This window comes from Microtus oregoni, unplaced genomic scaffold, assembly GCF_018167655.1.
Source record: "Microtus oregoni isolate MIOR12 unplaced genomic scaffold, Mior012 000040F_ref0000088, whole genome shotgun sequence".
In the NCBI taxonomy this organism is placed as follows: Eukaryota; Metazoa; Chordata; class Mammalia; order Rodentia; family Cricetidae; genus Microtus; species Microtus oregoni.
Window position 1 is genome coordinate 15,318,227 of NW_024543207.1, and position 26,452 is coordinate 15,344,678.

At 41.7% G+C, this 26,452-nt stretch overlaps 1 protein-coding gene across 3 annotated transcripts in view; it reads left to right on the forward strand.

The window, feature by feature from the left end:
• Positions 1-26,452, forward strand: part of Ctnnd2 (catenin delta 2) — a 752,815-nt gene that overhangs the window by 581,533 nt on the left and 144,830 nt on the right. For all 3 annotated transcript variants that reach the window (XM_041632036.1, XM_041632037.1, XM_041632038.1), the window contains one exon: positions 23,195-23,378. In XM_041632036.1, coding sequence (XP_041487970.1) covers positions 23,195-23,378 — 184 coding nt within the window. The remainder of the gene's footprint in view (positions 1-23,194; positions 23,379-26,452) is intronic.

Here is a 26,452-nt window from a genome sequence, read left to right on the forward strand (position 1 = left end):
AATGAACTGCACAAAGGAAACTTACAAACTCCATAGAATCCATCATTAACAGAGATCATTTAACAAAGAAATTTTTGTTTTAACAGATATTAACAATGCCTTCCCAGTATCTGTGGAAAGGAATGCATCTCTGGCCTAATCTCCAATGGAAAAGAAAATTAAAGATTTAAAGATGAACATTCGGCTTTAAGGTAGCCATAGCAGAAAAAGAAAACATGAGTAAGAAAGTTGCCACTTTATATAAACCCCATAAAGTTTGGCAAGAATGCCTTTAAGCTCAGTCATCTGTTTGCTTTTCTTGGTGCAAGTATGCAAACTTACACACACACTCACAGATATGCACACACTCCCACTGAGTGTAGCAAGCTTTTTCATGCCTGCCATTGCCAGTTCCTGTCACCGAGGTCTAATGTTGCACGTTCAGTCAGTCCAGGATTCTCTCCTTATCAATATGATCCCCCTCCCCAAAATCTGATCTCTGTGTGCTTCTGCAAGGAAGAGGTGATGCGAAGACAATGCGCATCCTGACCCATTTCACACAAATACACGTGTCCTACATTTTCCTTGACTTTAGTCTATGTTGAATTTTGTTTTCCTCTGGCAGCAAATGGATTTTAATTCAAGTGCTATGTTCACACACGGTGTCCAAAGTTCATCTGTGCAACTCCTTAAATGAAAGCAGAAGAGAGCCTGCATCCCAGTCAGGTGTACACTATTGGATGCTTTCCCTTCGCACTGACAAGGCTCCCTCACAGTGCATGGCAAGAGTTGACAAGCATGTGCATGATGTCCTCAGGACAAAGAACTGTGCTCTCTCCTCTTCCCGTGATTCAGAACACTGCTTTTGCAATTAGTGAGAGGCAATAAGACACGGGACATACAAGGCTGAGAAATACAAACCCCCACACACTGAGAAAATATTAGTAGAACAGGATAGTGGGCGTGAAAACTAGCAGTTTGATCTTACTGGTGATGGGTCCTTTCAATTGCTTTGTTGTTTTTATTTTGTTTTTGTTGTTTACCTTTTGGATACTGTTAGAGTCTTGATGTGGCAGATGTTTCTGAGCATTCCCGGGGCTCTGCAAAGAAAGAATGAGGAAGTAAGAAAGGATACAAAACTGAGAAAGGTTTAAGTTTAAGTAACAACATTCCTCTCCTCCAAGACAAGAATCCACTGGCTTGCACACACAGGCATGTATAAACACAAGGGTCTATACACAGGTGTGCACACATGATGAGTGCTTTCTCAAATAACGGTTGAGTATAAATGCTTCTCTCTCCATCTCTCAGCCCTTGACCTTGACCTCAGGGCTATTTTCTGGGCTGTGTAATCACTATGCACAGCTGATCCCATCAACCCTTTCTTCAGCGTGTTTATGGTAGAATTGTATCAGCCTGTTTTGCCTTCCATGTGGTTTTCAAGAGATGCCTAATACTTTGTTACATTGACAGAAAGTAGGAATTTGTATTTAACACATTTTTGTGCTTATGAGATGAACGCGAACCATTTAGGCCCTTTGAGCAGTTAATCAATTTGATAACTTTCTGCAAAACTGTCTTTGCTATTAACTTAGTTATTGGAGTGTGTTAACCCAGATGTGAAGTTTTATTGTCAGGGGAAAAAACTTCACACTGAACATGCCAAATTATTTATAAGTTGAATCTAACGAAAAAATGATTGAAAGGGGTAAACTGCGTGGTTTCTGAAGGGGAACCACCCCGCAGCAGGCACAAAGCCTCATTAAGCTAAACAATGAATGGAAAGGAAGATTCTCATGTCTGCCTGTCTACTTCCGCCATGGTTTGAATGAGAAACATTGCCCATAGGCTCAGGTATTTGGACATGTACTTCCTGATTGGTGATACTGTTTGGGGAATTTAGGAGGTGTGGCTTTACAGGAGGAATTATGTCATTGGTTGCTTGGTGCCATGCCTCTTTACCATAACACCCCATCTCTCTGGACCTATAACACCAAATAAGTTGCTTGGGTTGTGGTATTTTATCCAGGCAACAGAAAAGTAAGTTAACGCAGTCACCAAATATTAAAAGTCTCTTTACTTCCAAGGAGTTCCTTCTCCATCTCCATCATTTATGCCTCAGGAAACAGTGTTTGGTATGGTAACAGCCAACTCTATGCAAAGTCCTTTATTTGAAACAAATAGGATTAGGCCACGGTAAGTTTGTGTGACATGGAATTTTTTTTTTACATTTTCTTGCTTATTTATTTATTTATTTATTAAAGATTTCTGTCTCTTCCCCACTACCGCCTCCCATTTCCCTCCCCTTCCCCCAACCAAGTCCCCCTCCGTCATCAGCCCAAAGAGCAATCAGGGTTCCCTGACCTGTGGGAAGTCCAAGAACCACCCATGGAATTTGTTAAGTACTCCAGCTCACGCTACACTTGGAACTACTTCCTCCACTCCAATGTCTCTCATTAGCTACTCTTTCTTCAGAGATAATACTACTGAATCCTTGGAGGAGAACAGAGACACTAAGAGTTGAGGGCAGGAAGGTGAGAGCCGTCCCATCACCTGTAACGTGAGCTCTCAGGCATCTATGGGTTGTGGTAAAATAAAGTCACCCATACATGGGTAAGAGGAGCGAGAAGCTGAAATTAGAGCATAGCCATTTAAAACAACAAAGGGAAATCTGATCTTGTACAGGGACAAGCTGTCTTGCAGGTAATCCAGTCCTGTGTAGTCAGCCCTAAACACATATACATAGGAACAATAATGAATATTCTCATCAGACTATAGATTTATATATTTATGTGTGTGTGTGTGTGTGTGTGTGTGTGTGTGTAGCAATAACTGAAGAATAATAGACCTTGCCTTTGAGACAATGTAGAGTAGAAGACAGCTTGAAAGGAAATGGAAGGAAAAGTGAGAGGGAAGAAATGATGTAAATATTGTACTCGTATGAAGCCAACAGTTACCTCCCATACACATCTCCTCCTCGACAGCGGTTCAGTGGCTTTCATACACTGGCATGCACATGTGTGCACACTCAGGTACGCAATACAGTAGCCAAATGTACCTTTAATTATGCCTGTGCAATATAGGCGTGCTCAGACCTACAAGTGTAGACATGCAAGCACATATCTAGGCCTGCGTACACAGCTGTGTATGCACCAGTACACACACACACACACACACACACACACACACACCAGTCAAGGTGCCCTTGGACTTACCATGCATTTGTGAGCCTTCTCAGATGAAGTTCTGTATTTGAAGGACTTCTGTTCCGAGCCTTCTGGCTGCACTTCTACATCTCTTTTGTACACCAGGCCCAGCAGATCTTCTGCAGTGCTCCTAGAGATATACTGGTCATCCTTCTGATTGTCACTGCTCCCCAGGGCACCGTGATTGCTGCTCTGCTGGCTGCTCCAGTCTTGCAGGCTGGTCTCCAGACAGAGTGCCCCATGGGTATCGTACTCAAGCCCCCAGAGAGCTGTACCTGCAAGCTGTTATGTGGCCCAGAAAGAATAGCTTGCTGCCCCTTGCAATATGACTTATATAGAAATCCCCAAAGAGTGCTCCTAAGGCCCCAGTTGTTATAAAAACAACGATTTCCACCTCTGCCTCTTCCCCTGAGATGAGATTCGGGCATCTCCTTACTGAGCCAGGGCAGACTGTGTTCAATTCCTTCAAGCTCAGTACCCCCATGACTGCGTTCTATCCTTGTATCTAGTAGCTGGCTTCTGTTGGGACCGGTTTCTCTCCTAGGACCTTTTCTGCCCCATCAGTCAAGACTCTCCCAGTCCATTTGTCCAGTCAGATAGGTCCCAGTTCTCCAAATTGTTTTAATGCCCAGTGTAGTGGCATTTCAATTGTATTTTAATAAATAAACCTTGCCTGAAGATCTGAGAGTAAAACAGCCCCACTGATCAGCCTTACAGACCAGGTTATTGTAACACACACCTTTAATCTCAGTAACCACAATGACATGCACTTTTACTCCCAGTAGCCACACTAGTTGTCATAGAAACTGGGTGGTGCATGCCTTTAATCCCAGTGGTGCACATCTTTTTTTTTTATTGTTTATTTATTTATTTATTTATTTATTTATTTATTTTAACTTTTTTTTATTGAGAAAAGAAAAAAAAAAACAAATTTCCTCCTCCTCCCAGCCTCCCATTTCCCTCCCCCTCCTCCCACCCTTCTCCCCCTCCCCCCACTCCTCTCCCCCTCCCTCTGCAGCCCGAAGAGCAGTCAGATTTCCCTGCCCTGTGGTAAGTCCTAGGTCCTCCCCACTCCGTGCATTTCTAGGAAGGTGAACATCCAAACTGGCTAGGCTCCCACAAAGCCAGCACATTACGTAGGTTCAAAACCCCATGCCATTGTCCTTGGGTTCTCATCAGCCCTCATTGTTCGCCATGCTCAGAGAGTCCAGTTTTATCCCATGCTTTTTCCGTCACAGTTCAGCTGGCCTTGGTGAGCTCCCAATAGATCAGCTCCACTGTCTCAGTGGGTGGGTGCTCCCCTCGTGGTCCCGACTTCTTTGCTCATGTTCTCCCTCCTTCTGCTCCTCATCGGGACCTTGGGAGCTCAGTCCAGTGCTCCACTGTGGGTCTCTGTCTCTGTCTCCATCCATCACCAGATGAAGGTTCTATGATGATATGCAAGATATTCGTCATTATTGCTCTAGGATAGGGTCAATTCAGGTTCCCCATCCTCAGCTGCCCAGGGAACTAACTGGGGACCTCGGCTTGGGTATCTGGGAGCCACTCTAGGTTCAAGTCTCTTGCCAACCCTAAGGTGGCTCCCTTAACTAAGAACCGTGCTTCCGTGCTCCCCCATCCAACCTTCCTTCATCCCAATCCTCCCCCTTCCCCAAGCTCCCGCACATCTTTAATCCCGGCCCTTGGCCCTAGGGAGGAATATAAGACCGGGGGCCGGGGGGCTCTCAGACACAGTCTCATTCTGAAATTCCTTGAAACAGGATCGCCATTTCAGACTGAGGTTGAGGTAAGAGCCAGTGGCTGGCTGTTTTGCTTTTAAGGTCTTCAGGTAGTCTTTATTTATTAAAATACAATTGAAATGCCACTATAGCCCAGAACCTCCTGTGTCCACAGGTTGAAAATCAATTATGTAAAATGTGTCAAAACAAAGTGCTTTTAATTGTTTTCTCATATTTTAGAGTGCATTATAAAATACACATTATGAACTATCTCTGAAATGGGGCACAATCTAAATTTGAAATTCATTTCTATTTCATACCCACCTCACACATGTTGTCTGAAAGTAATCTTATATTTCTTTTAGTGATTTTGTATGTGCAACAAACTTTGCACAATGGTAAGGGAATGGAAGTGCCTCTTATTTTCTCTTGGTGATGCCGGATAACCCAAGTGGGGCACCTGCATTTTTACTGCACCTTGTCACATAAAGTAGGGTATGTTGTTTTCTGCCAGAGCCTCATGATTTAGAAACGTTTTTGGTTTGAGGTTGTCTGGTTAGGACTGCTTCACCTGTAATAGATCCTGTCAGCCCTGTGTCTCCCTGCTGCCTGGACAGACAGGCCCTGCCTCATTTCCTCAGGGCACAGAGGCATTCTGTTTCACACAAGCTGTCAGGCTGTGTCACCACAAGTGCATGCATTTGTTTGTCTACAGATCTAGGCCAAGTTTCCAGTGTTTGCTAGGAAGCTAGAATTTTCATAGTCCTTGATTAAAATCAAAGTGGTTATTTGAGAGATTAACACTCATCCACCTTTGTAGGTGTTTGTATACTTTGTTTATAATATTCACAACTACAGGGCTATGTGCCTGGACATTATTCTCTCAATCCCAAGAGAGGTTGATATTAATGTTATTTCACTTATTCTTATTAGCACTATAAGAAGTTATGAAAACCAGTTCAGCAAATCCTATAGACTTCCTCTTCTAGATACCCTCTAATCTGTCCGTTGTTCTCAGGTCTGTGGACGGTGGAGACAAGCAGATGGTGGCTGAGTAGGTCAGTGACATGAATCCCTCCTGTGTGGTAGCAACATGAGTCTGATGGCAGTGGCCTGAAGGACTGGCATTGTCTGCCTTGAGATAAGCAGAGGCAGTGGGAACAGTTAGGTTATTGGGATTTTTAGAGCTAGAGATCATGGCAAAAAAAAAAAAAGTTCATTTAAGTTCATTTCAGATTTTGGGTTTCTACTATTACAAATTAGCATGAAGTGACAATTCTTTACAGGTAAGGTGACTTGAAGAGAGAAGCAGAAGCTTTAAGATCTATGGAAAGAGCTCAATGCATGAGAAATGCCATCCTGCTTTCAGCAATGTCAACGGTTTCCTCCTCAACCTGCAAACACAAGCCAAGCCATATGCTTACAAAAAAGAACGGCTAAAGGCTTTATACGCTTAGACTCTGGTGACAGAGAAAAGTTTATTATTGAAGCTGTAAATGGTTAACGCCCATTGACAGCCTGTATGAGCAGTGGCCCTTACTTTCCAGAGCCAGTGTAGACACCCTGTTTATAGTTGTTGAACCTTGTTCTAAGCAGGACACTCAATAGAGAATCATGTCGGTAGGACATAGCAAAGACCACTGACCAGATTTTTTAAGTAGGATTAATGATAGATAGCAAATGAATGAAATAAAACTACAATAAAATATAGCACTGGCATCAATAGATAAAAGTCCCCACAAGGGAAAAGAAAAACTAATGGGCTTGTATGTCGATACCCATTCTGATACTTTCTGAATTCTTCAGTTTAATATATTTGCTTGCTGCCAGTGCAGTCAGCTAGGAAGGGATGTTTCAAAAACTAACCTGAAAGTAGCTGAAACAGAACCTCATGGTAAAGAGACACCACCATGCTGTGAGAACCCCCAATGTAAAAATAGTTGCTTGGTCCAATTAGAGAAGACTTCACACCAGTTAGAGAAGACTTCACATTGTTGGGTGGGATTATCATAATGTTTTTGGAGCACATTAGCAATTTATTACTACTTAAAATATTCACAATATTTACCCAGTCATTTAAGGTTTTTATGTATTTATTTATTTTTTTATTAAAAATTTCCACCTCCTCTCCACCTCCCACTCCCCTCCCCCTCCCTTCCCGTCCCCTCCTTCTTCTCCCCCTCCCTCCCTTCCCCTCCCCCTCCCACTCCAGTCCAAAGAGCAGTCAGGGTTCCCTGCCCTGTGGGAAGTCCAAGGTCCTCCCCTCTCCATCCAGGTCTAGGAAAGTGAGCATCCAAACAGGCTAGGCTCCCACAAAGCCAGTACATGCAGTAGGATCAAAACCCCGTGCCATTGTCCTTGGCTTCTCACCAGCCCTCATTGTCCGCCATGTTCAGAGAGTCCAGTTTTATCCCATGCTTTTTCAGTCCCAGTCCAGCTGGCCTTATTTTGGAGTTTATGCTCAGTAGATATTAAGAACAGGTTTCAGTGAAGTTGAGTTAAACATAAAGTGTATTTAAAACACCTTGTTCATGTGGTATGAACTGATTAACAGAAAAAAAGAAAAGTCGCAGCTTGAACATCCATCTAGGTATGTGACTGGATTAAAGTGGACCACTAGTACATGCCTTTAACCCTAGCAGTCAGGAGCAGGGACATGTAGATCTCCAAATTCACAGACAGCCTGCTCTCTGTAGCCAATTCCAGGTTCACTAAGCCTATGTTGTAAGACCCTGTTCCCACTCCCCTCAGTCAATACAGTTGTCCATGCAACAGACGATTACTAAGCATTAAAAGTAATACGTGGCTACAGATTTGTTCATACCAAAATATATCAATGCCATGTGCTGAATGTAAAAAGCTAGCAAGCAGCATGTGTGTTGACTTCTCTAAAGTGACTTATGAACGTCTGCTGGGCAGAGAGAGACCACGGGAGTCTGCCCTAGTAACTCCCATTGTCTGTGGCTGGATTTCTTTTTCAGGTTATTTCTTTTTTCCTAGACTGAAGGTTTTAATCTTGCCATATGTTAAAGTTAAAGATAGAAGGGGAAACTAACAGCATATACCAAGGCATGCACTTTTTGTGAACCTGAAATTGTAAAATGATTAATTACAATGTAAATTGAAATTATAGTCTATGTATCCCTATAGGAAAAATCAGGAATTCCAGAAATAGATGCATTGTAAAAGCTTAGTTGAAAGAGATAAAGCATGGAACCTCTACATTTTAACATAATGGCTCAGTAAAAGCTGCCTTTGATTCCCGGGAAACAATACCGTTTCCACTCACCTGTGGTTAGTCAACAGATAAATGTGTTACATGTGTTCCGCATAGTCAACAATATCTCTGCAAGTCATTTTATCAATTTTGTGATTTACCTGGAGGAGTAATGCTGAATGTCACACGGCATTTAAATAAGCAAGATTGTCACTTTCCCTAAATTGTTTTCTGAAAATCCTATTACACTTTACATTCCAATAATAATAGCGGCCCCATCATTATGCATCCTCCGCCACACTCAGCTTCTGCTATTGCTTTGATTCACAAAATGCCTAAAATAAACGATTTTCTCCCCTCCTGTCATTTGTTCTGCTTATAGTCACTGAGTACCTGACGTAATGATCAACCTTCTAACTTGCATCTCTTTGTCCTCAATCAACCCACTGATGGGTCTAAACCAGATGCTTTGCGATGAAAATTGATGCTCAGTTTTTGGTGGGAGTGTGTTTGGGGGGGGGAGTTATGCGTAATAAGGGAAGCTTACAGGCTGAGTGGATGGCTCAGTCAGTAAAATACCTGCCTGTTTGGATCCCTGGAACCCACATGAAAAGCAGGACCCTGGGGCAGGTGCCTGTTATCTTAGAGTGTGGGGCAAGCAGAGTCAGGTGGATCTCAGAGCTAGTCACCCAGCCAGACTAGCCAAACACATGTCCTGCAACTTTAGTAAGAGTGCCTATCTTAAAAAAAATAAAGGTAGCTGCTGGGCAGTAGTGGTGCATGCCTTTAATCCCAGCGCTCAAGAGGCAGAGGCAGGTGGATCTCTGTGAGTTCAAGGTCAAACTGGTCTACAAGAGCTAGTTCTAGGACAAACCCCAAAGCTACAGAGAAACCCTGTCTCAAAACAAAACAAACCAAAAATTAGCATGCCTCCAGGAGAGACAGTGATGTGCCTGTGTGCATGTGAATGCACCGGCTTATGGAGGCCAGAGGCAGACATCCTTTATAACTAAGGAGAACTGTAACTATCTGTCGTCAACTCTTCAAAGACCCCAGAGGGATATATTACCTAAGTAAACAGAAAGTGCATTGTAAGTAACTTCCAAAATTCTAGAATTGACAGAGACATCTTGTTGCCTGGACAGTCACCCAAAGCTTTCCTGTAACATTGGGGCATCCATCCTCAGCCTACAGGCCCATAGTATCCAGCAGACTTATCTGTGGAATAAGAAATTTGAAAGGCTATTTCACCTATATTGACAGTTTGTCAGTCACTTTCTTCTGTGCCATGCAGAATGTCTGGCAGACTCTTTCATGAAGCAGGAACCCTGAAGGACTGTCTCACCTTCTTTTGGAAAGTTCAGCAGTCATTTCTGTGTGGGTCCTGCATGTCCAGTTCATATAGCATGCCATCAAGAAATCCAGGCAAGAGCAGTTTCTTGCCCAAATGACTAGCCTTGTCACATTAAGGCAAATTCCATAATGGATTTGTTTGATGTCCTTCAACCTCTCTGAAGTAATTGGTGCTGCCAGAAGCAGACATGTCTCACTGTCAAGAAAAGTCTAAGTTCTTAAAGCATTTTAAATGCCATAGTTCATAGATCTGTGAAGTGTTGAAGATTATCTAATTGAAATATATCTCTGTATATCTAATAAAAACCTAACTAACATGACTAAAAGTTAGATTATTATAAATAACTATCTATTAATCTGTATTTCTTAATTATATATTACATTTTTAAATGAGCTGCACAAACACAATACCTTAAACAAGAGCATAAATACATATAAACAGTGTAAAAAATTGACTTTAAATTTGTATTAATAGACCAAGATCCATAGCAATGCAAAGTATTCATCTCTATATCAAATCCCCCTTATTTCCATTAACCATATATAACTAACCCTTTTTAAAATGAAAACAAACATTTATAAACAATCATTTGGGGAATTTGTACGTTGTATTCTACAAACTGCTTCCTGTTTATTGAGTGAAGTATTTTTAAGGTTCACATAGACCTTTCAGTGGGTCTTGTTCCATCAAACCATACTAGCCTGGAAGGAATCCATAGGTTCTCATCTTCTGTGGGAACAAAACCAGAACCTCTTTTCCAAAGAAACAAATCCTTAGACCAAAATTTTGAAGTCAAGAAACCTTTATGTTGGTTTAAATTAGAAGTCCCCAAAATCAAATGTCTCTCTGCAGTCAAAAAAATCAGAGAAAACACAATAATATACATAATCCAGACTCTGTGTATATTCTGTCTTTACATGGCTTATTTTTCTCTACTCCTTTAGTCTATGAGTCTGTACTCTTTTATGTTACTTTTACTGTCTCTTCAAAGACTTCATTTTATTTTTAAAAATTGTTTCTTTTTATACTTGTCTATACTCTTTTTTCTTCTTTCTCCCAAGCCTAGATACATTTTTAAACACACTGTGACCCATTCAGAGGTTTATTTTCATCTGAATCTGTCTTTATTGCATATCTGTAATTATTTTCTGACCAGGAGCATCTTTTTTTTTTTTTAATTACTAAGCAGGCATGGCTAGGACCAACTCCATGGCCCTGCCTATTGGCTCTACCCTGTCCAACATGACAGATGTATGCTCACTGCCTCTGCAAGCCATGCTTACCACCCCAGCTCCAGGGATGCAGCGGGTCTGTGTTGCTATTAAGCAACTAGTGTCATGCTGCTCACAAACCCCATTTAAGTGCACATCTCCCAAAAGAGCCAGAGCTATTCGTGCCGCTAGCACAAACCAGGAAGCTGTCTCTCAAAGAAGTCACAAAGGTTTTGCTGCTAGTGTTGAGTCAGGAAACCTTCTGTTGAACGAGCTGCACCTTTGCTTGTGGCCCACAGAGTCTTTCTGAAAAAAAAAATGCATCTATCAAGAAGCTCCAATTGACTCTCATTTGTGTGGATCTAGAAGTCCTTTGTAAGCTTTCTGAGGCTTTATGTAGATGTACATTGCTGAACATTTGGGTGCCATTATGTAAGATGGAGACTGGAAACTGCGTGTTCAGTTCCCAGCCACCCAGACCCAAATAATCACACACAGACTATATTAATTCCAACATTGTTTGACATATTTCTTATTAACTAATTCTTACATCTTAAATTAACCCATTTCTAGTAATCTGTGTATCACCACAAGGCTACGACCTACCAGTAAGGTTATGGCATTCCTGCATTTCTCCTTCAGCAGCTACATGGCATCTCCTTGACTCTGCCCACTCTCTCAGTCTCTGCTCAGATTTTCTGCCTGGCTTTACTCTGTTAAACCATTGACCAAAATAGCTTCTTTTTTAACCACTGATAATAAAATGTATTCACAACATTCAGAGAGAAATCCCACATTAAATTTCCCCCACCACTACACACCCATTAAAAGGAGATTTATACTTTCAAATTGCCTTTATATTTAAAAAAAATTCTGAGTAGTTGTAAATTAACAGCTGAGATCAGCTGAGATCTCAGACCCATACCACTGCAAGGCTAGCAAGTCATCAGTCTAAAATTTCTATAATACCTTTCTTCTGATACCAAACGCCTGCACCATTAGCCTCTGAAATACCAGCCCGCTAAGGACCAGCCCTGAGCTGTTGGCTCTTTATCTAACTCTATTTCTGTGATTCCATTTCACCCTGTGCCCTAAATACCACCTGAATGCTGAGGCCTCTGTGTTTCTATCTTTAGAGGTGTGCTGCTGACTCTCCCAGCAGCTGCCCACTGCTACCTCTCCTGGATAGCTAATTGGCATCTTAAATTTAACACATCCCAACCTGGAACCCACAGTTTGCTTCCAGTCTCTTTCTTTGTATCTTCTAAGGCACAACTGTCTGACTTCCTCCTCCCTCCTTTAGTCCAGTCAGACAGACATTTGAACTCCACAGTTGACTGAAACATTTCTCCTGCGAAATCACAATGCAAACTACAACTTGTTTTACTAACTTCTAACCTCTTAGGAGTATATAAGCACCACAGAGCAGTGCCTCCATAGACAAAGCAATTTGCTGGGGTGATAGAAGCATGCTCTTCTAAGGAGGCATGGTACCTGCTCACTGTTGTGAGTGTATTAATGTGACTGAACTTTACATGTCAAAACTGTAAGGTGTGTATTACAAGAGCTTCATCTTCAAAAATTCATCTTCGCATAGTTCTTCTCTACTCCTCAAGGAGAAGTTACACAGGATCTCGTGTTGATGAACTCCGTTGAGTTGGTCAGAAATAGGATACAATAATGGGCAACCTCAACGGCTCTTCTTTTCAACAATTCTGTAACTCACGGTGGCATTCTGGGCTGAAGAGATGCTCAGCAGGGAAGATGGCGTGCTGCTCTTGCCGAGGACCCAGGTTCAGTTCCAGCACCCATGTACCAGCTCATAACCATGTGTAACTCCAGTGCTAGGGGATTCAATGCCCTTTTCTAGCCCCTGTGGGCACTCAACACACAAATGGTACATATATTTACATGCAGGCAAAACACTTGTACACATACAATAGAAATGATGTTAAATAATGGTGGTACCCACTCAGTCCCCAAGCCATTTCCATTCAAGTTGGAAACTGGGTGAGTTTTTTCTGAATTTCCTCATAGTGGAGAGGTTAACTACTTTTCTAGGATATGACTGAAATTGCCCAAATGATAGGTATCTTTTGGATAGTTAAGGGATATACCTTTTGGTTCAACATTTTAGTTGGCATCTACTATGTAATTAAGCTTGCAAACACTAGGTCTCTTACTCATTCATAACTGCAAGGCTTTACGGTGTCTTTTCTTCACCTGAACTGCCCTGTCTTTCACTGGATAACTATGTGCATCAATCAAGGATCATTTCATGATCCACCCCTGCTTTTGAGCCTTCTTTTACTTCCTCCCGTGGAATTTTCTTACCCATATATTCTTGTCATGCTTTCTCTGATGGCTCATGAATCTTATTATATAAGACACTCTAGAGTCAGCTTCAAATTGTTCTGAGCACATGCATATACCTTTTTATCCCGTAGATGGCCTCTGCTTCATTGACTGTCTCCAGAGTTACTAACAGAGTCATGACGCCTTGTGTTAGTAGATAGTCATCAGTTATCTGCCGAAAAATTAAAACCATTAAAAATGACACAAGGACCAGGAATGCCCCCCAAAGGCCTGTGAGGCGGTAGATTGGCTTATGGAAACCGAATGGGGAAGAACACTTACAAGAAATCCGTAGTTGTAAAAGTGAAACCAAGAAACCCAAATTTGAGGGGATCAGCAATGATTACAGCTATCTTAATAGCTATATCGACTGCTGTCATCTATTTCCCCTGAAGTAACCTCCAAAAATATCTCCAAGGGGCAATAGAGTCCAGAGAATGGGACCAGCGTTTATATTGGAGCTTTCTTATTTGTAACTTCTCTTTGAGAAATTGTTCTAAATTCTTTGATTACTGGATATAAATTTGTAAAATGACACCCCCAGCTATGCTTTTTTCTTTGGTTATAATCAGAGTTATGAAATATTTCAGGCTTATGGTGCAGCAAAGTATCTTATACTTCTTATTTAACTAAGGACGGGGATACTTTCATAGTGTGTAATAATAGCAATGGGGATTTGGTTTGAAATTATTTCCCATTCCATCTTGTATTCGTTCAGCTTTCCACCACAGAAGATTGTGATTATGTTGCTGTAGCTTTCGTTTTGATTTTTTTTTAGGTAGAGATAATAGAATTAAATGTTTGCAAAAAAATAAAAAAGTTATTAGCAGGAGTAGTTGCACAGCTCCAAGTCTTCTTTATTTTGAGAGTTCAAATGGCTCCTTGAAATTTCTCAAGCTGTGTGACCTGAGGCTAAACAGAACCTGGAGAAAAGATGAGAACAGGCCTTCTGAGTTTATGCATTCTGCTCCAAAAGTCGACAAAGCACATCGCCTCTTTAATTCAGACTGCAGACTCACACACCTGACAGTTTTCTGATTTCTCCCACGAGTCCTATCACATCTGGCCTTCATTTTCATCCACAAGGAGAGTGACTTTGGACAGGGGACTCGACTTCTCTTCCCTGAATTTTCTTATCTATCAAAGGCAATTGGTGGAAGTTTGCATGAGTCAGTATATATGGGGTACGTGGCAAGGACCCTAGAGAATAATAAGAACTCAAAATGTGGGACTGTTTGGCCATTTTAAAGATGCTTTTGCTTTATTTTCTTTATTATTGCAAAAAGCTTTTTCTCATTTAATATATCCTGATTATGGTTTTCCTTCTTTCTAACGTACTCTTCCAGCTCCTTCCAATCTCCTCTCCCATCTGGAACTGCCTTCTTTCTGAAGCTCATTAGAATACAAACAGGTTTTTAAGGGACGATAATAAAATATAATATAATAAGATAAAACAAAAGCTAATACATAGGAATAGGACAAAACAAATACAAGGAAAAGAGGGCAAGAAACATCACATAAAACAGAAATAGATTCAGAGAAGCACTCATTCACGCACATTGGAATCCCTTAAAAAAGCTAAACTGGAAGCTATTACACACACACACACACACACACACACACACGCACACGCACACAAAGACACTGCCTCCCCTTCCTCGGGATTCCCTCTCTCTGAGGCAAGAAATTTGAGTGTTCCAAAGCACTGAACTACAAATATAACAGAATGACATTATGAATTATTTTATTGTTTTTGTTTTTAAGAACAGTAGGATTTGGTTTTGCCCTAGGTCCCTGGCTATCTAGTCTCGGGTTCTAGGTCCCCCAAGTAGTGTTGGGTATGTGTTCAATATCATGAAGAGGGCCTTAAGTCAAATCAGATATTGGTTGGTTACTCCACAAGCTTTTTGCCACCATTGCCCTAGCATGGAGGGCGCCATTGTAGACCATGGCGTTTGTGGCTGGGTTGGTGCTTGCATTTCTCCTTCGCTATTTTGCAGAGTACCATCCTTAACAACGATGATAGCGCATAGGGGTGAAGGCTCTATATAGGTACCACTTGACTACTCCTGTTCAGTGTGTTGTGTAGCTGTTGTCTTCAGCAGTGGGGCCTTGCTGTCGGTTGTTGTAGCGCAGCCTGTAGTCTTGGCAGGAGCTGGGTTGTTTGTGTGTGTTTGGGGTGTGTGGGGTTCCAATAGGACCCCTTTGAGCAGCAGCTCAACTATGTGTAACCCTGTCTGTGCTAGAACCCAGTTCGCGAGCTTCGGGCAAGGGGCTGGAGGTTGAGAATACACACGCAGAGACAGACCTACACACAGACCTTCTGACGCTGGTACCAAAAAACCCCCTCTTTAATAGCGCCTTAGAGGCTTAAATACCCTGCAGTCAATGGCCAACAGGTGAAAATGCCATCCTCTGATCCTCTAGGCAAAGCACAGCTTTTAGTCACTTCAATTAGAAGGCTCTAGACAGGGAAGAGCAGATGAAGGCCAGGACTTAATTGGTCCCAACCCAATCCCTGTCCTGGAAACTTCATTTGGTGACAAAAGATGGCCAGTTAGGGCTCTGTCTCCCCCATTATTTGGCAGTTTTATTTAATCCCCTTCATATACATACATAATTTACAAAGCTTCTACTATGTTGTATTTTCATTCTGCCCCTCAAATGGCCCTTGATTTTAACTGTCTCTCCTAATATTCCCTCCCTCATTCCCTCTTCCCAATCCCTCTCCACTTGATCTGCCTGTCTCAGCCCAGCCCCATCTTTAACTATTCTATTTCCCTTTCCTAGAGAGATAGATCTTCCCCTCCCCAATCCCTTCCTCTAGACCTAATCTCTGTGGTTCTACAGATTGTAACTTTGTTAACATTGACTTAACAGCTAATGTACATATATAAACCAGAATATACCATATTTTTCTTTCTGGGTCTGGATTACCTTACTCGGGATGATTATTTTCTAGTTCCATCCACTTGCCTGTGTGTTTCATGCTTTCATTTTTTAACATGTGAGTAATTGTCCCTTGTGTAAATGTGCCACATTTTCTTTATCCATTCATCTGTTGAGGGCTTTCTAAATTGTTTCCAGTTTCTGGGCATTATAGACAGAGTAGCAATGAACATGGTTGAACAAGGACTCTGTGGTAGGATAAAGCATCCTTCATATATATATACATATATGTATATATATATGCCCAAGGGTGGCAGAGCTGGCTCTTGAGGTAGATCGATTCTCATCTTCCTGAGGAATCGTCACACTCATTTCCTCAGTGGCTGTACAAGTTTGCACCCTCACCAGCAGTGAATGGGTGTCCCCCCCCCCCCCCCGCTTACTTCGCATCCTTGCCAGCATGAGTTGCCACTTGTTTGATTGATCTTAACATTTGGACAGGTGTAAGATGAAATCTCAAAGTAATTTGGATTTGGATTTCCCCAATGACCAAGAGTGCCGAACATTTCTTTAAGCGTTTCTCAGCCATTTGAGTTTCTTCTTAGGGGAATTCTCTGTTTGAATTTATACCCAGTTTTTTTAAATTAAGTTACTTGTTTTCTTAATACCTAGTTTTTTTATGTTCGTTATACTGTTTGAATTTTAGTTGTCTATAAAATGTAGAGTTACTAAAAGTCTTTCACCATTCTGTAGCCTGCCATATTATCCAGATGACAGTATCATTTGCCTTGCAGAAGCTTTTCAGTTTCATGAGGTTTCATTTATTAATTATCTCTCTTAGTGCCTGCACTAATTGTGTTTGTTCAGAAAATCTTATCCTGTGCTGATGAGTTTAAGGATAGTCCTCACTTTCTCTTCTGTCAGGTTCAGTGTATCTGGTTTTATGCTGAGGTCTTTGATACATTTTGAGTTGAAATTTGTGCAGGCAGGGTGATAGGTATGGATCTATTTGGCTTTCTTTACATGAAACCATCCAGGTTGACTGGTACCATTTGTTGAAGATGATGTCTTTTTCCCAGTGTCTATTTCTGGCTTCTTTATCAAACTCAGGTGTCCCCAAGTGTATTAATTTATATCTTGATCTCCAATGATTTTTCAATGTGTTTTTATTTTGGATACCTTGCTTAACCATCTGTGTGATAATTTATATATTAGCATTTGTGTGGTCCTATAACTTTCCTGTGAACACCTATAGCAGACCTAGCAGAGGCTGTTTTGTAATGTTTCTGAGAACTGAAGTATCAACTTCAGTCTTTGGTTTCCAACTGTGAGTCGTTTTATCCTTATACATGACTTTATAAAGGCTTCTTTTTTTTGAAGTCATAAGAATAAGAATATTATTAAAAAGGACCCAATTGTTGTTCCCAGTTGCCCTCTTTCAAGAGTATATTAATTCATTTTTCAATAACATAACCACATAGCGTCTGAATCTAGATAACTTTATAAAGAAAATGCTTATTTATACTTGTGAAGACTATAAGTAAAAAAAGAAATCTGACATCCCCATGTGTCTAGCCTGGGCATAGCTGTCATCATAGTGAGCTTTCATAGAGGAGCAAGACTTCACAGGGCAATTCAGGAAGCCAGAAAGGCCACGTCCCAGGATACCTTCCCAGACCATACCTACGTTGATCTAAGCACTTCCTCCAGATTCCACCTTTTAAAATGCTGACCTCCACACTGAGGCCCAAACCTTTGCAAGTGAACCATTAGGAGGCAAACCAAATCCAAACCACAGCCCAGGGATGCTTATCTGTGAGAGGACCGAACTCTGACGCCTGTACCAACAGCACAAGGATAGACTGCAGTTCTGTGTGTGGTAAACATGGAAGTTTGCTTGCATGAGCTGTAATTCCAAGAGGCTTAACCTTCACTGTGCCCCCACTGTGGAGAGCAAGGAGCTTTACTCTTTGGGAATATTAAGGAGATATACTTCCTTTGTTCTGCCTCCTCAGCCCCTGGCACTCCTGAAAGAAAGCTTGAGGGGTCTGCGCCTAAGGACTTGCCCCTGGTTATAAGCATTATTATGGCAAACGTGAGCATAAGGTTCAGATAAGTGATTTTATTAAGCAATATTCCGTAAGAGTCCGGTGTCTCCAGAAGGACTCTCACTATGGTACAGTTCCCATGCACACCTTCAGGGCTTCACATCTTAAGTGTCCACTTAGAATATGTGAGCACTATCCCTGTGAACACACCAGTGTCCACTTAGAATACGGGAGCACACCAGTGATGTACACAGTGCACCTGTAGACAACCCAGCAGGAGTTCAGGGCGCCTGGACTTCCATCAGCAGCTCGGTCCTACTCAACACTATAGGTATGAATGAATCAAGGTGGGAAAGGAATCAATAGGTTCTTTCTCGGCTCCCTTTCAATGACCTCACTAAGCCCCACTCTGATTTTATTACAAAATAAACTCTTTGGAGGCTAGAGGTGACTTACCAATAAAGTGCACTGGCTGCTCTCTCTGAAGACCTGAATTCGAACCACAGCACCCGCACAGTGGCTGACAACTACTTGTAAGCCCGGTTTCAAAGGCTCTGACTCCATCTTCTTGCTTCTGTGGGAGCGGTATGGGTGTGCGCACAGACGTACATGTTGCCAAAGTATCAAACACACACGAGAAGGATTTGGGATTTTGCGGTTGTGTTTTGAGCCTTGTATGTTCTGTTGACTGTGTAGACCAGACTAGCCTAGAACTAATGGAGGTCTCCCTGGCTCTTCCTTCCAAGTGCTGTAGGACTATGGTTGTTTTTTTTTTTTTTTAATTCAATAAAAAAAAGGTTTGGATCCCATTTATCTTTTTCCACTCCCTTCCTCAGGTACACAAACTGTCACTCTCAAAATTAACTAAATGAAAGTGTTCCTTAAACTAAACCCTCATAATTGCATACATTAATTTTTAATGAACTGATTAATTTTAAAGAAACAATTTTAAAACATTTAAAAGAAATTAAGCCCAGACTTCTTCTGGGAATTTTTAAGTGGCCCACCTTTGGTTGGAATTCTTTCTCAGGTTTTATAGTAAAAATCAAAATAGCTTCAAGCACATGGAGGGTGAAATAAAGACTGGAAGCCATGTTGGAAGCTGGCTGCTATGAAAGCATGGGTTTTGTTCATTTTTTTCATGGAGATAGATAGTCATCTCTTTCGGGTTAAAAAACCACAATTACCCCCTATTAAAACAAAATAAAGGATCAAATGAAAGTAATTAAGACCTTATTAAAGAAATTTTAATAAACCAATTAGTGCTCATGAATATGATAATTTCTAGGGGAAAAGACACCCTTTGCCTGAAATAAAAATAAAGTATCACTTAAATAGTGTACATCATTAATTATTTAAATTTCTTCTCAACTGAATCAACTGTCAATTATATTTGGAACAGTAATGACTTTGTACTGATAAAAGGATGCTGCTGGATGATGTAATTAATGGAATATTCCACAAAAAAAATTTTATTACAGTTTACTCTCAGAAGTAAATTAGCATGCCTCTGTCATGTAAATTAAAATATCCCAGTTACCAATTACAATGTTTTTTTAGTTAACTTCTCATGGATGTTCTACAGTTTTTTTCATGTGTTACAATTTGGTATCGTCCTGGATAATATAGAATTATTGGTAAGTTACTGTGATGAAATTACCTGGATCAGCTGCACGAGATGAAACTCCTCATGCTAAACTGATTACTGTTTTTCAGAGGTATAAATATTTCTCTGCCAGCTACAGGCAGAATGTCTGCAGATTCAGGGCATATAATGTCATTTAAATAGTGTCTTCCTATTTGCACCTGGGTTTCCTATTCGTCTTGTGTCTGCTATTTTATTCTTTCAGTTCATTGCATCATCTTGCTAGCACTGTAATGCTTTAGAAGTGCTCGATGCTTGGCGCCCCTGGCATCCTGCAGGGTCGTGTCCTATAGTTCCTCACTCTGCTTGCTGCAATAACTACCTGGGAAGCGCTTCCTGGGTGCTAGAGCACCTTCTGTGTGCTACAGGTGGGATGCTGAACATGTGCTGCAATTTTCCAACACACGTGCCTCCTATCCTCTCGTGAGTGGGAAGATGCGTCTTGGTCAATTGAGGCGCAGCTAGCGGGGCATGTAGAAATCCAAAGTGAGGTGAGCCCATTGAACAAAGGGAAGGTACATGAAAAGGATGGAGAGAAACAGCAGGGTGTGAAGGAAAGGAGGTATAACAGACAAAACCGCGGAGTTTAAGAGCTGGAAACAGCAAATGTATCTCACACAGCGTCTAAGGGTCAGGGATCCAGCAGCAGCCCCATTCTGGAGCCCTGGCTGTGCTCATTGTCAAGACTCAAGTCTCCGAAGACTTGGGTGGAAGTGGAGGACCTGCTTACCAAGTGGTGTGGTCACGTGAGCTTGTTCAATGCGGGTCTTCCTCTCCACCTCAGTGACCTGTGTGTGGGCTGCCTGTGGTCCTGGGGCATGAGAGCAGGCTGCACTGCCAGGAAATGCTCCAGAGGGAAATATATTACATCCGGGTGTGGGCTCTCAGTCTGCCTTTCTGCTGTTAGCCACAAGAAGTCATTGAGTCCCCTTCTCTGCTGTGTTCAGGCTTTGGCTACCTAGCTTTGTAAAGACTATCAAACAATCTCTGTCACAACCTAAACCACTGCAAAAGAAAGGAGGAAAGGAAAGACTAGAGAATTTGAGAAAAATCCAATTCTCATTTACTCAGAAAGGAGGAGACCAAATTCTCCAGTTTCCTACACCAATCTTGAATCTTTCCCTCCGGTGAATTCTGTTCTATTCTCTCTCTCTCTCTCTCTCTCTCTCTCTCTCTCTCTCCCTCCCTCCCTCCCTCCCTCTCTCCCTCCCTCCCTCCCTCCCTCCGTCCCTCTCTCCCTCCCTTCTTCTTTTCCTCCCTCCCTCCTTTCCTCCCTTTTTCCTTCCCTCCCTCCCTCATGTGTTTTTGTCAGCACAACTGTGGACCCAACTTTTGCCTAATTTCGACCTCTCTCAATATATTAACCATTGCGTCAACTGTCTCCAGAAAGTAGTAATTCTTCCTTCAGGCTTCTACTTGTGTTCAGATAATTGACCCAAACACACATTTTGAAATAGTTGGCTGGGTTCCTTCCAGAAGAGTTGTACTGTTAGACCCATTTTTCAAACTCTTCAACTCATACCAGGGTTGTCCTGGGTGGAGTCATGGTCCTCCCTTCAGGAGAGGTACTGTAGGTTTCAGATGCTCATGAAGCAGGTGGAAGACGGGCAGATGCAGACCACAGGCTTTCATAAGTTCGCCGGACTGGGGCGTACCCAATAGAATCAAGTGGAAAGTTCGATTGAATAGGAGCTAAGAAACCACCCCATGCTCAAGTCTGGACTAATCTAAACTAAGAAATTAACAAGAAAGATGAGGGAGACAAAACAGTTTGGTGAAGACATCTTCTCCTTCGTCTTCTCGCTTCTTGTAAAAGATTAGTCCTTATGTTTTCCCTTGATTTTTTTTTACCTCTTCTTCCTAACTCTTTTTTGGTCCTTACAATAACAAAAAATGTTTATTATTTATTATTACAGAATGGCTTATATGTAAAAAATGTACATTTTACTATTTAGTTACGTTTTGCTGTGAAACATCGCCCACATTTGAAAACACTCCCTTTCAGACTTGAATTTGTGTTAATATTTTCAATCAGGAGCTGGTAATGAAAGTGTTCATTATCATCTGTCACCATTGTTTACATACAGTGCACACCAGTGCTTTCACATGCCTTTCTGAAAGGGCACCCTCAAATACCGAGATGAAATATAATTTATTTTAATGTTCTTCTTTAAACTCAAAGATCTATTGCTTTGCTATGCAATGACATAGTGACACTACCAATGAAAGCTGGTGCGCATTTTGATTATTTCAGTGATCAGAATTTAATAAAAGATTTCGTCATGGATGAATGAACAGGTTTATCTTATTTTTCAAAATGATATAATATGTTAATATTTCTAGTATCACAACTCAGCCCCACTGGAAACATATTTTCTACACCAGCCATTTGCCACTGAATGTTTTGTGTACTCGATGTGAGAAGAGTAATGAGAACAAAAGTCATACACTGAGCACACGGAAAATCATTGATGGATAAAAGGGAGGGTGGTTAGACTATTTTTTGGAAAGGACAGGATGACAAGTTATTTGTGGACAAAAGTAGAGATAAATATGCCAATGGGCAGCGGGGTCTGGTTCAAATCCAACTGTGTTTGTAGAAACTGGTAAGCCCGACAGCTGAAAGTTTATCTTGTACATAGTTTTTATAGTGCTGTGTAGTCACTTATTTCATTAACCATCAGATTTGTGTGATCAATGGCTCTGTTTGGTAGAGCATGTGGAATGCGAGAATTAATCAAAATGTTAATAACAATGTTCTGACCCAATAGATGAGATACTTCGTCTGGTTGAAATGATGCAAGCCCCTTAAACACGTAATCTGGAAGTCACTGTCTGAAGAACAAGGCTGTCCTTCCTCTGCGTGCCAGTAGGAGTGACTCCAGCTTAAGCACAGACATTTCCTTCTGTGCCGAGTATTCAGAACAAAAATAAAATAGGACAGTTATTTTTAAAAGCATTTTTAAACAGCAACATAACATAGAGACAATGCCAGTGACCTCATCTAGAGTCAATTTTGTTATTGTTAATTCATGTTGTAAAACCCAAACCATTCTGTGTGGTCAAACATTGTTGCTTTTGTTCTGTCTCCATTCATTCCTGTTATACTCAAACTGGTGCTCCCTCTTTAAAAAATATTTTTAAAGATTTAAAAATATTTAAAGATCATAATATAATTATTTCTCCCTTTCCTCCCTCCACCCCCTCCTATGGACCAACTGGCCCTCTTCTCTTTCTAATTCATGACCTCTGTCTTTAACTGTTGAGGGCAGGCTCTAAGACTCATGTGCTTAACCTGTCCTGTCTTTTTATGTTTATGGGGTGGGTGTGGGTGTGTGTACAGCACACATGCAGGTGTCGAGAACAGCTTGTTGCAGAAGTCTGGGTCCTAGTAATTGAACTCAGAACATCAACCTCAGCAGCAAGCATCTTTACCTACCAAGCCATCTTGCTGTCCCAGTGCACACTATTTATTTACCCCTTCCTTCCAATGCTGTTATATCCAGTAAGGAAACCTGGTTGAGAAGAGAAAGAGCGGTACCATTCAGTGGCTTTCCTTGTATGTCTTCCAGGAGTCCTGTGGAACCTTTCATCATGTGATGCACTCAAGATGCCAATCATCCAGGATGCCCTGGCGGTGTTGACCAACGCGGTGATTATCCCCCACTCAGGCTGGGAAAACTCACCTCTTCAGGACGATCGGAAAATACAGCTGCATTCATCACAGGTGCTGCGCAATGCCACTGGGTGCCTAAGGTCAGTCCCTTCCCTGTCCACCAGGTCCTGGTGCAGGGACTTTTTTCTGTACTCGATGACTGTTTCCGGAGGACCAGATTGTTCTGCTGAGACAGATGTTGGCATGGCAAACACAAAGCTAAACAAAATCATTTGAAGAGGAGGTTTCCACAACTCTGGACCCACACAGTTTTCAGCTGAGTTAGCTTGCTGCTTATATCTAGAAAAAAAATCAGAGTTCCATCTCAACCAAAACCAAGTCCCTTTCTTTCACTGTAAACAGTAGTTTATAGTAATTTGACATGACATTTTACATGGAAAACACCCAGGTCAATTGCTTGGGGAGAGTCCGTGATAAACGTATAGTGGTATAATTAAATACCACCAGGAACTACTTTTATTCCAATTTTCCCGCTTAATTCTTTGTATGTTTACAAGATTCCCTAATTGATTAGAAATATCTCCTTAAGGAGGCCTCCTTTACTTAGAGTTTCTCAAATAATAAAAAACTTATAAGCATCTATAATCTTTTCTACTGTATTTAAATAAATCACCACGCAGAAATCTCTGTCATCTTCTTAGCATCATCTGTGAGCCTCGACTGACTTTTAGGAAAGGAAGTAGGTACCAAACAAGATAGACGGTCATCTAAAGTCAGCCTGTGCTCCTAGGGAAGGTTTGTGTTAAAGTTGGAAATTTCTACCAGATGGGGCTAATTATGGGATAGGAGCCAAAGGGCTTGTTGAACATGCCTAATCAAATATTATGTATTTCAAAGCTAAAATGTTGAGAATGGCTTCAGCTGGGCTGCCACGGAACTACAGTTTCTCCAACAATTGGTCTGTTTCTAGCTGTAGTTACAGTGTCTGCTAGGAAGGAACAAGAGCACGTCAATGAGAATTAATACCAACCATCTTCTGACTCTCTGTACCAACGCTTGCAGCCCTGGCGTTGAGAGGGTGTCTTTCATGGGTTCGGGAGTGTAGAGTAAGGATCACAGTCAGCACCGTGAATATCTTCACATACTTAGAAACAGAGCAGGAATCCTGTGAACACTTTTCGTCCTCCACATGGCATATGAACCTCTGGCATGATTTTTCTGCCACAAGCATGAGTCTCCACCACAAGCCAGATTTCCGCTTTCCCCCAAATCCCTATTGTGGCGTCCTTTTATGACTGCAGTCTGCTGTGCTTAGGAGGCCCCACTCTGCCTGCAGAGCTGTAGCTCCTCCAGTACCAGAGGCTTACACAGGCTGGACAGGGAGTCGACCACTAAGCTGCCTCCCTCACCCTGCTCACAGTGTATTCTTCTGTTTTTTATAAGCTCAGTAAGTTTGTGTTTAGGTAAGTTATGAGGCCACTCCTGACTTTTGACTCATGCCCTGAGTCTTATGCAGACCTTTTCCAATTGCCCACACTTGAGAGGACGCGTCAAGTCATTTATCAAGCCCTCCCGAAATAGTGCTTAACAACCAGCCAAGCAACGAGTAGGCCACAGAGTCCTATGGGTCGGTTTACTTAATCCCCTTTCCCTTTTTCTTTTGATGTTTTTGAGACAGGATCTTATTCTGTCATCCAAGCCAGCCTAGTACTTGCTTGTGGCAATCTTGACTCTGTCTCCTGAGTGCTGGGAATTCAACATTTACCGTCATGCTCCACCTTGATTTCTTTGTGAGCGCTTACTGAGCGGCACTTGCCTAACTAATAGACGCTCTGCCTTTAAACATCAGCCGTTCCTTCTTCTCTCCCTCTTGTTACTTTCCATCTTCAGTTACTTTCCATCTTCCTGAGGTCTTTCTGTAGTTGGATGTGAGCCGTGTCCCTACGGTCATATGCTGGGAACTTGGTCCACACTCTGAAGATGTAGAGAAGGGACGTGGCTGGTTCCTGGGACATTGTCTTCATAAGGAACAGCTCTAGCTCCGAACTGGTTCCCTGAGACAGAGCCTCTCAGTGAGTGACTGGAGTCCTGTGCTTTTCCTGGTGCCTTCTGCCCTCTCCTACCATGGTGATGGATTTGCCTTGAGGTCCTCACTAGAGAACAGGCAGAAAGCATCACCTGACATTGATCTCTGAGCCCTCAAAACTCAAAATCATTTCTTTTTGTAGAGCCTTGAACAGTTGCCCAACAAACCCCCATCTGAAATTTTCACTTGAAACCATGGATGCCCTTGAAAATGACATGTAGATATATATTTTCGGACGATCCTAGGAACTTGTTCCATGTTCCTCTATTCTGGGACTGATAAGTTTAAGATGAGTTGATATTTTAGGCTTGTCTCTGAAACTTGAGTTTAGGAATACATAAATAAAATGAATAGAAAGGAAAATAAAACTATTTTCCTGTCACAGGTTTTTCTAACCTAGCACGGCAAATGGCAGGTAAAGACGTATCGGACCATTCTTAGCCATCATGACTCTTTGTTCATAGTGTAATTCAGACTTGTTTCTGCTACTCCAGCATAAGAAGAAAGACCAGGAATTTAAGCAGTTACCATCATCTTCACCATTTTACTTTTCAGAGATGAATTCAAGTTTAAGAATGTAAGCCACACAGCTTTTCACTGTCCAAATGCTCAACAGAGAAAAATTCAAGTAAAATAAGTTTAATTTTACAAGCCAACATCTGAGTGTCCAGAACCATATTTCTTCAGGCAACTCATGGCCTTGGTTGACAGTCTAAGTTCTTGTATGTCCCCCAGCAGTAGATCTTCAGTGCCTCCATGGATGGCTACTTCCGCCAGGTCGTGCCTGACTGGTCCATCCGTTCCTAAGAAGGGGAGTGTGGACTGAGGAAAGAAATAGACAAGAGACAGAAGATAGAGTCAGGAGGGCTTCCAGTAAATACTGTAACAAATAAAGCTCTGAGTTTATTACTCATAGTCCTTATATACCCCAATCAAAATGGGAGGGCACCTGACTCCCATGATGCAAAGACAAGCATGCGTAATTACCTCCTTATATCTCAAAACACCCAGTAACCATGCCTTGAGTCAAACATGCTGTTGTCTAGTGTTTGAGGAGCAAAGCATCCAGTAGCCATACCTTTGGCTGAGCGTTCTGTTGGTCATCCTTGAGGAGCAAGAACAGGTCAA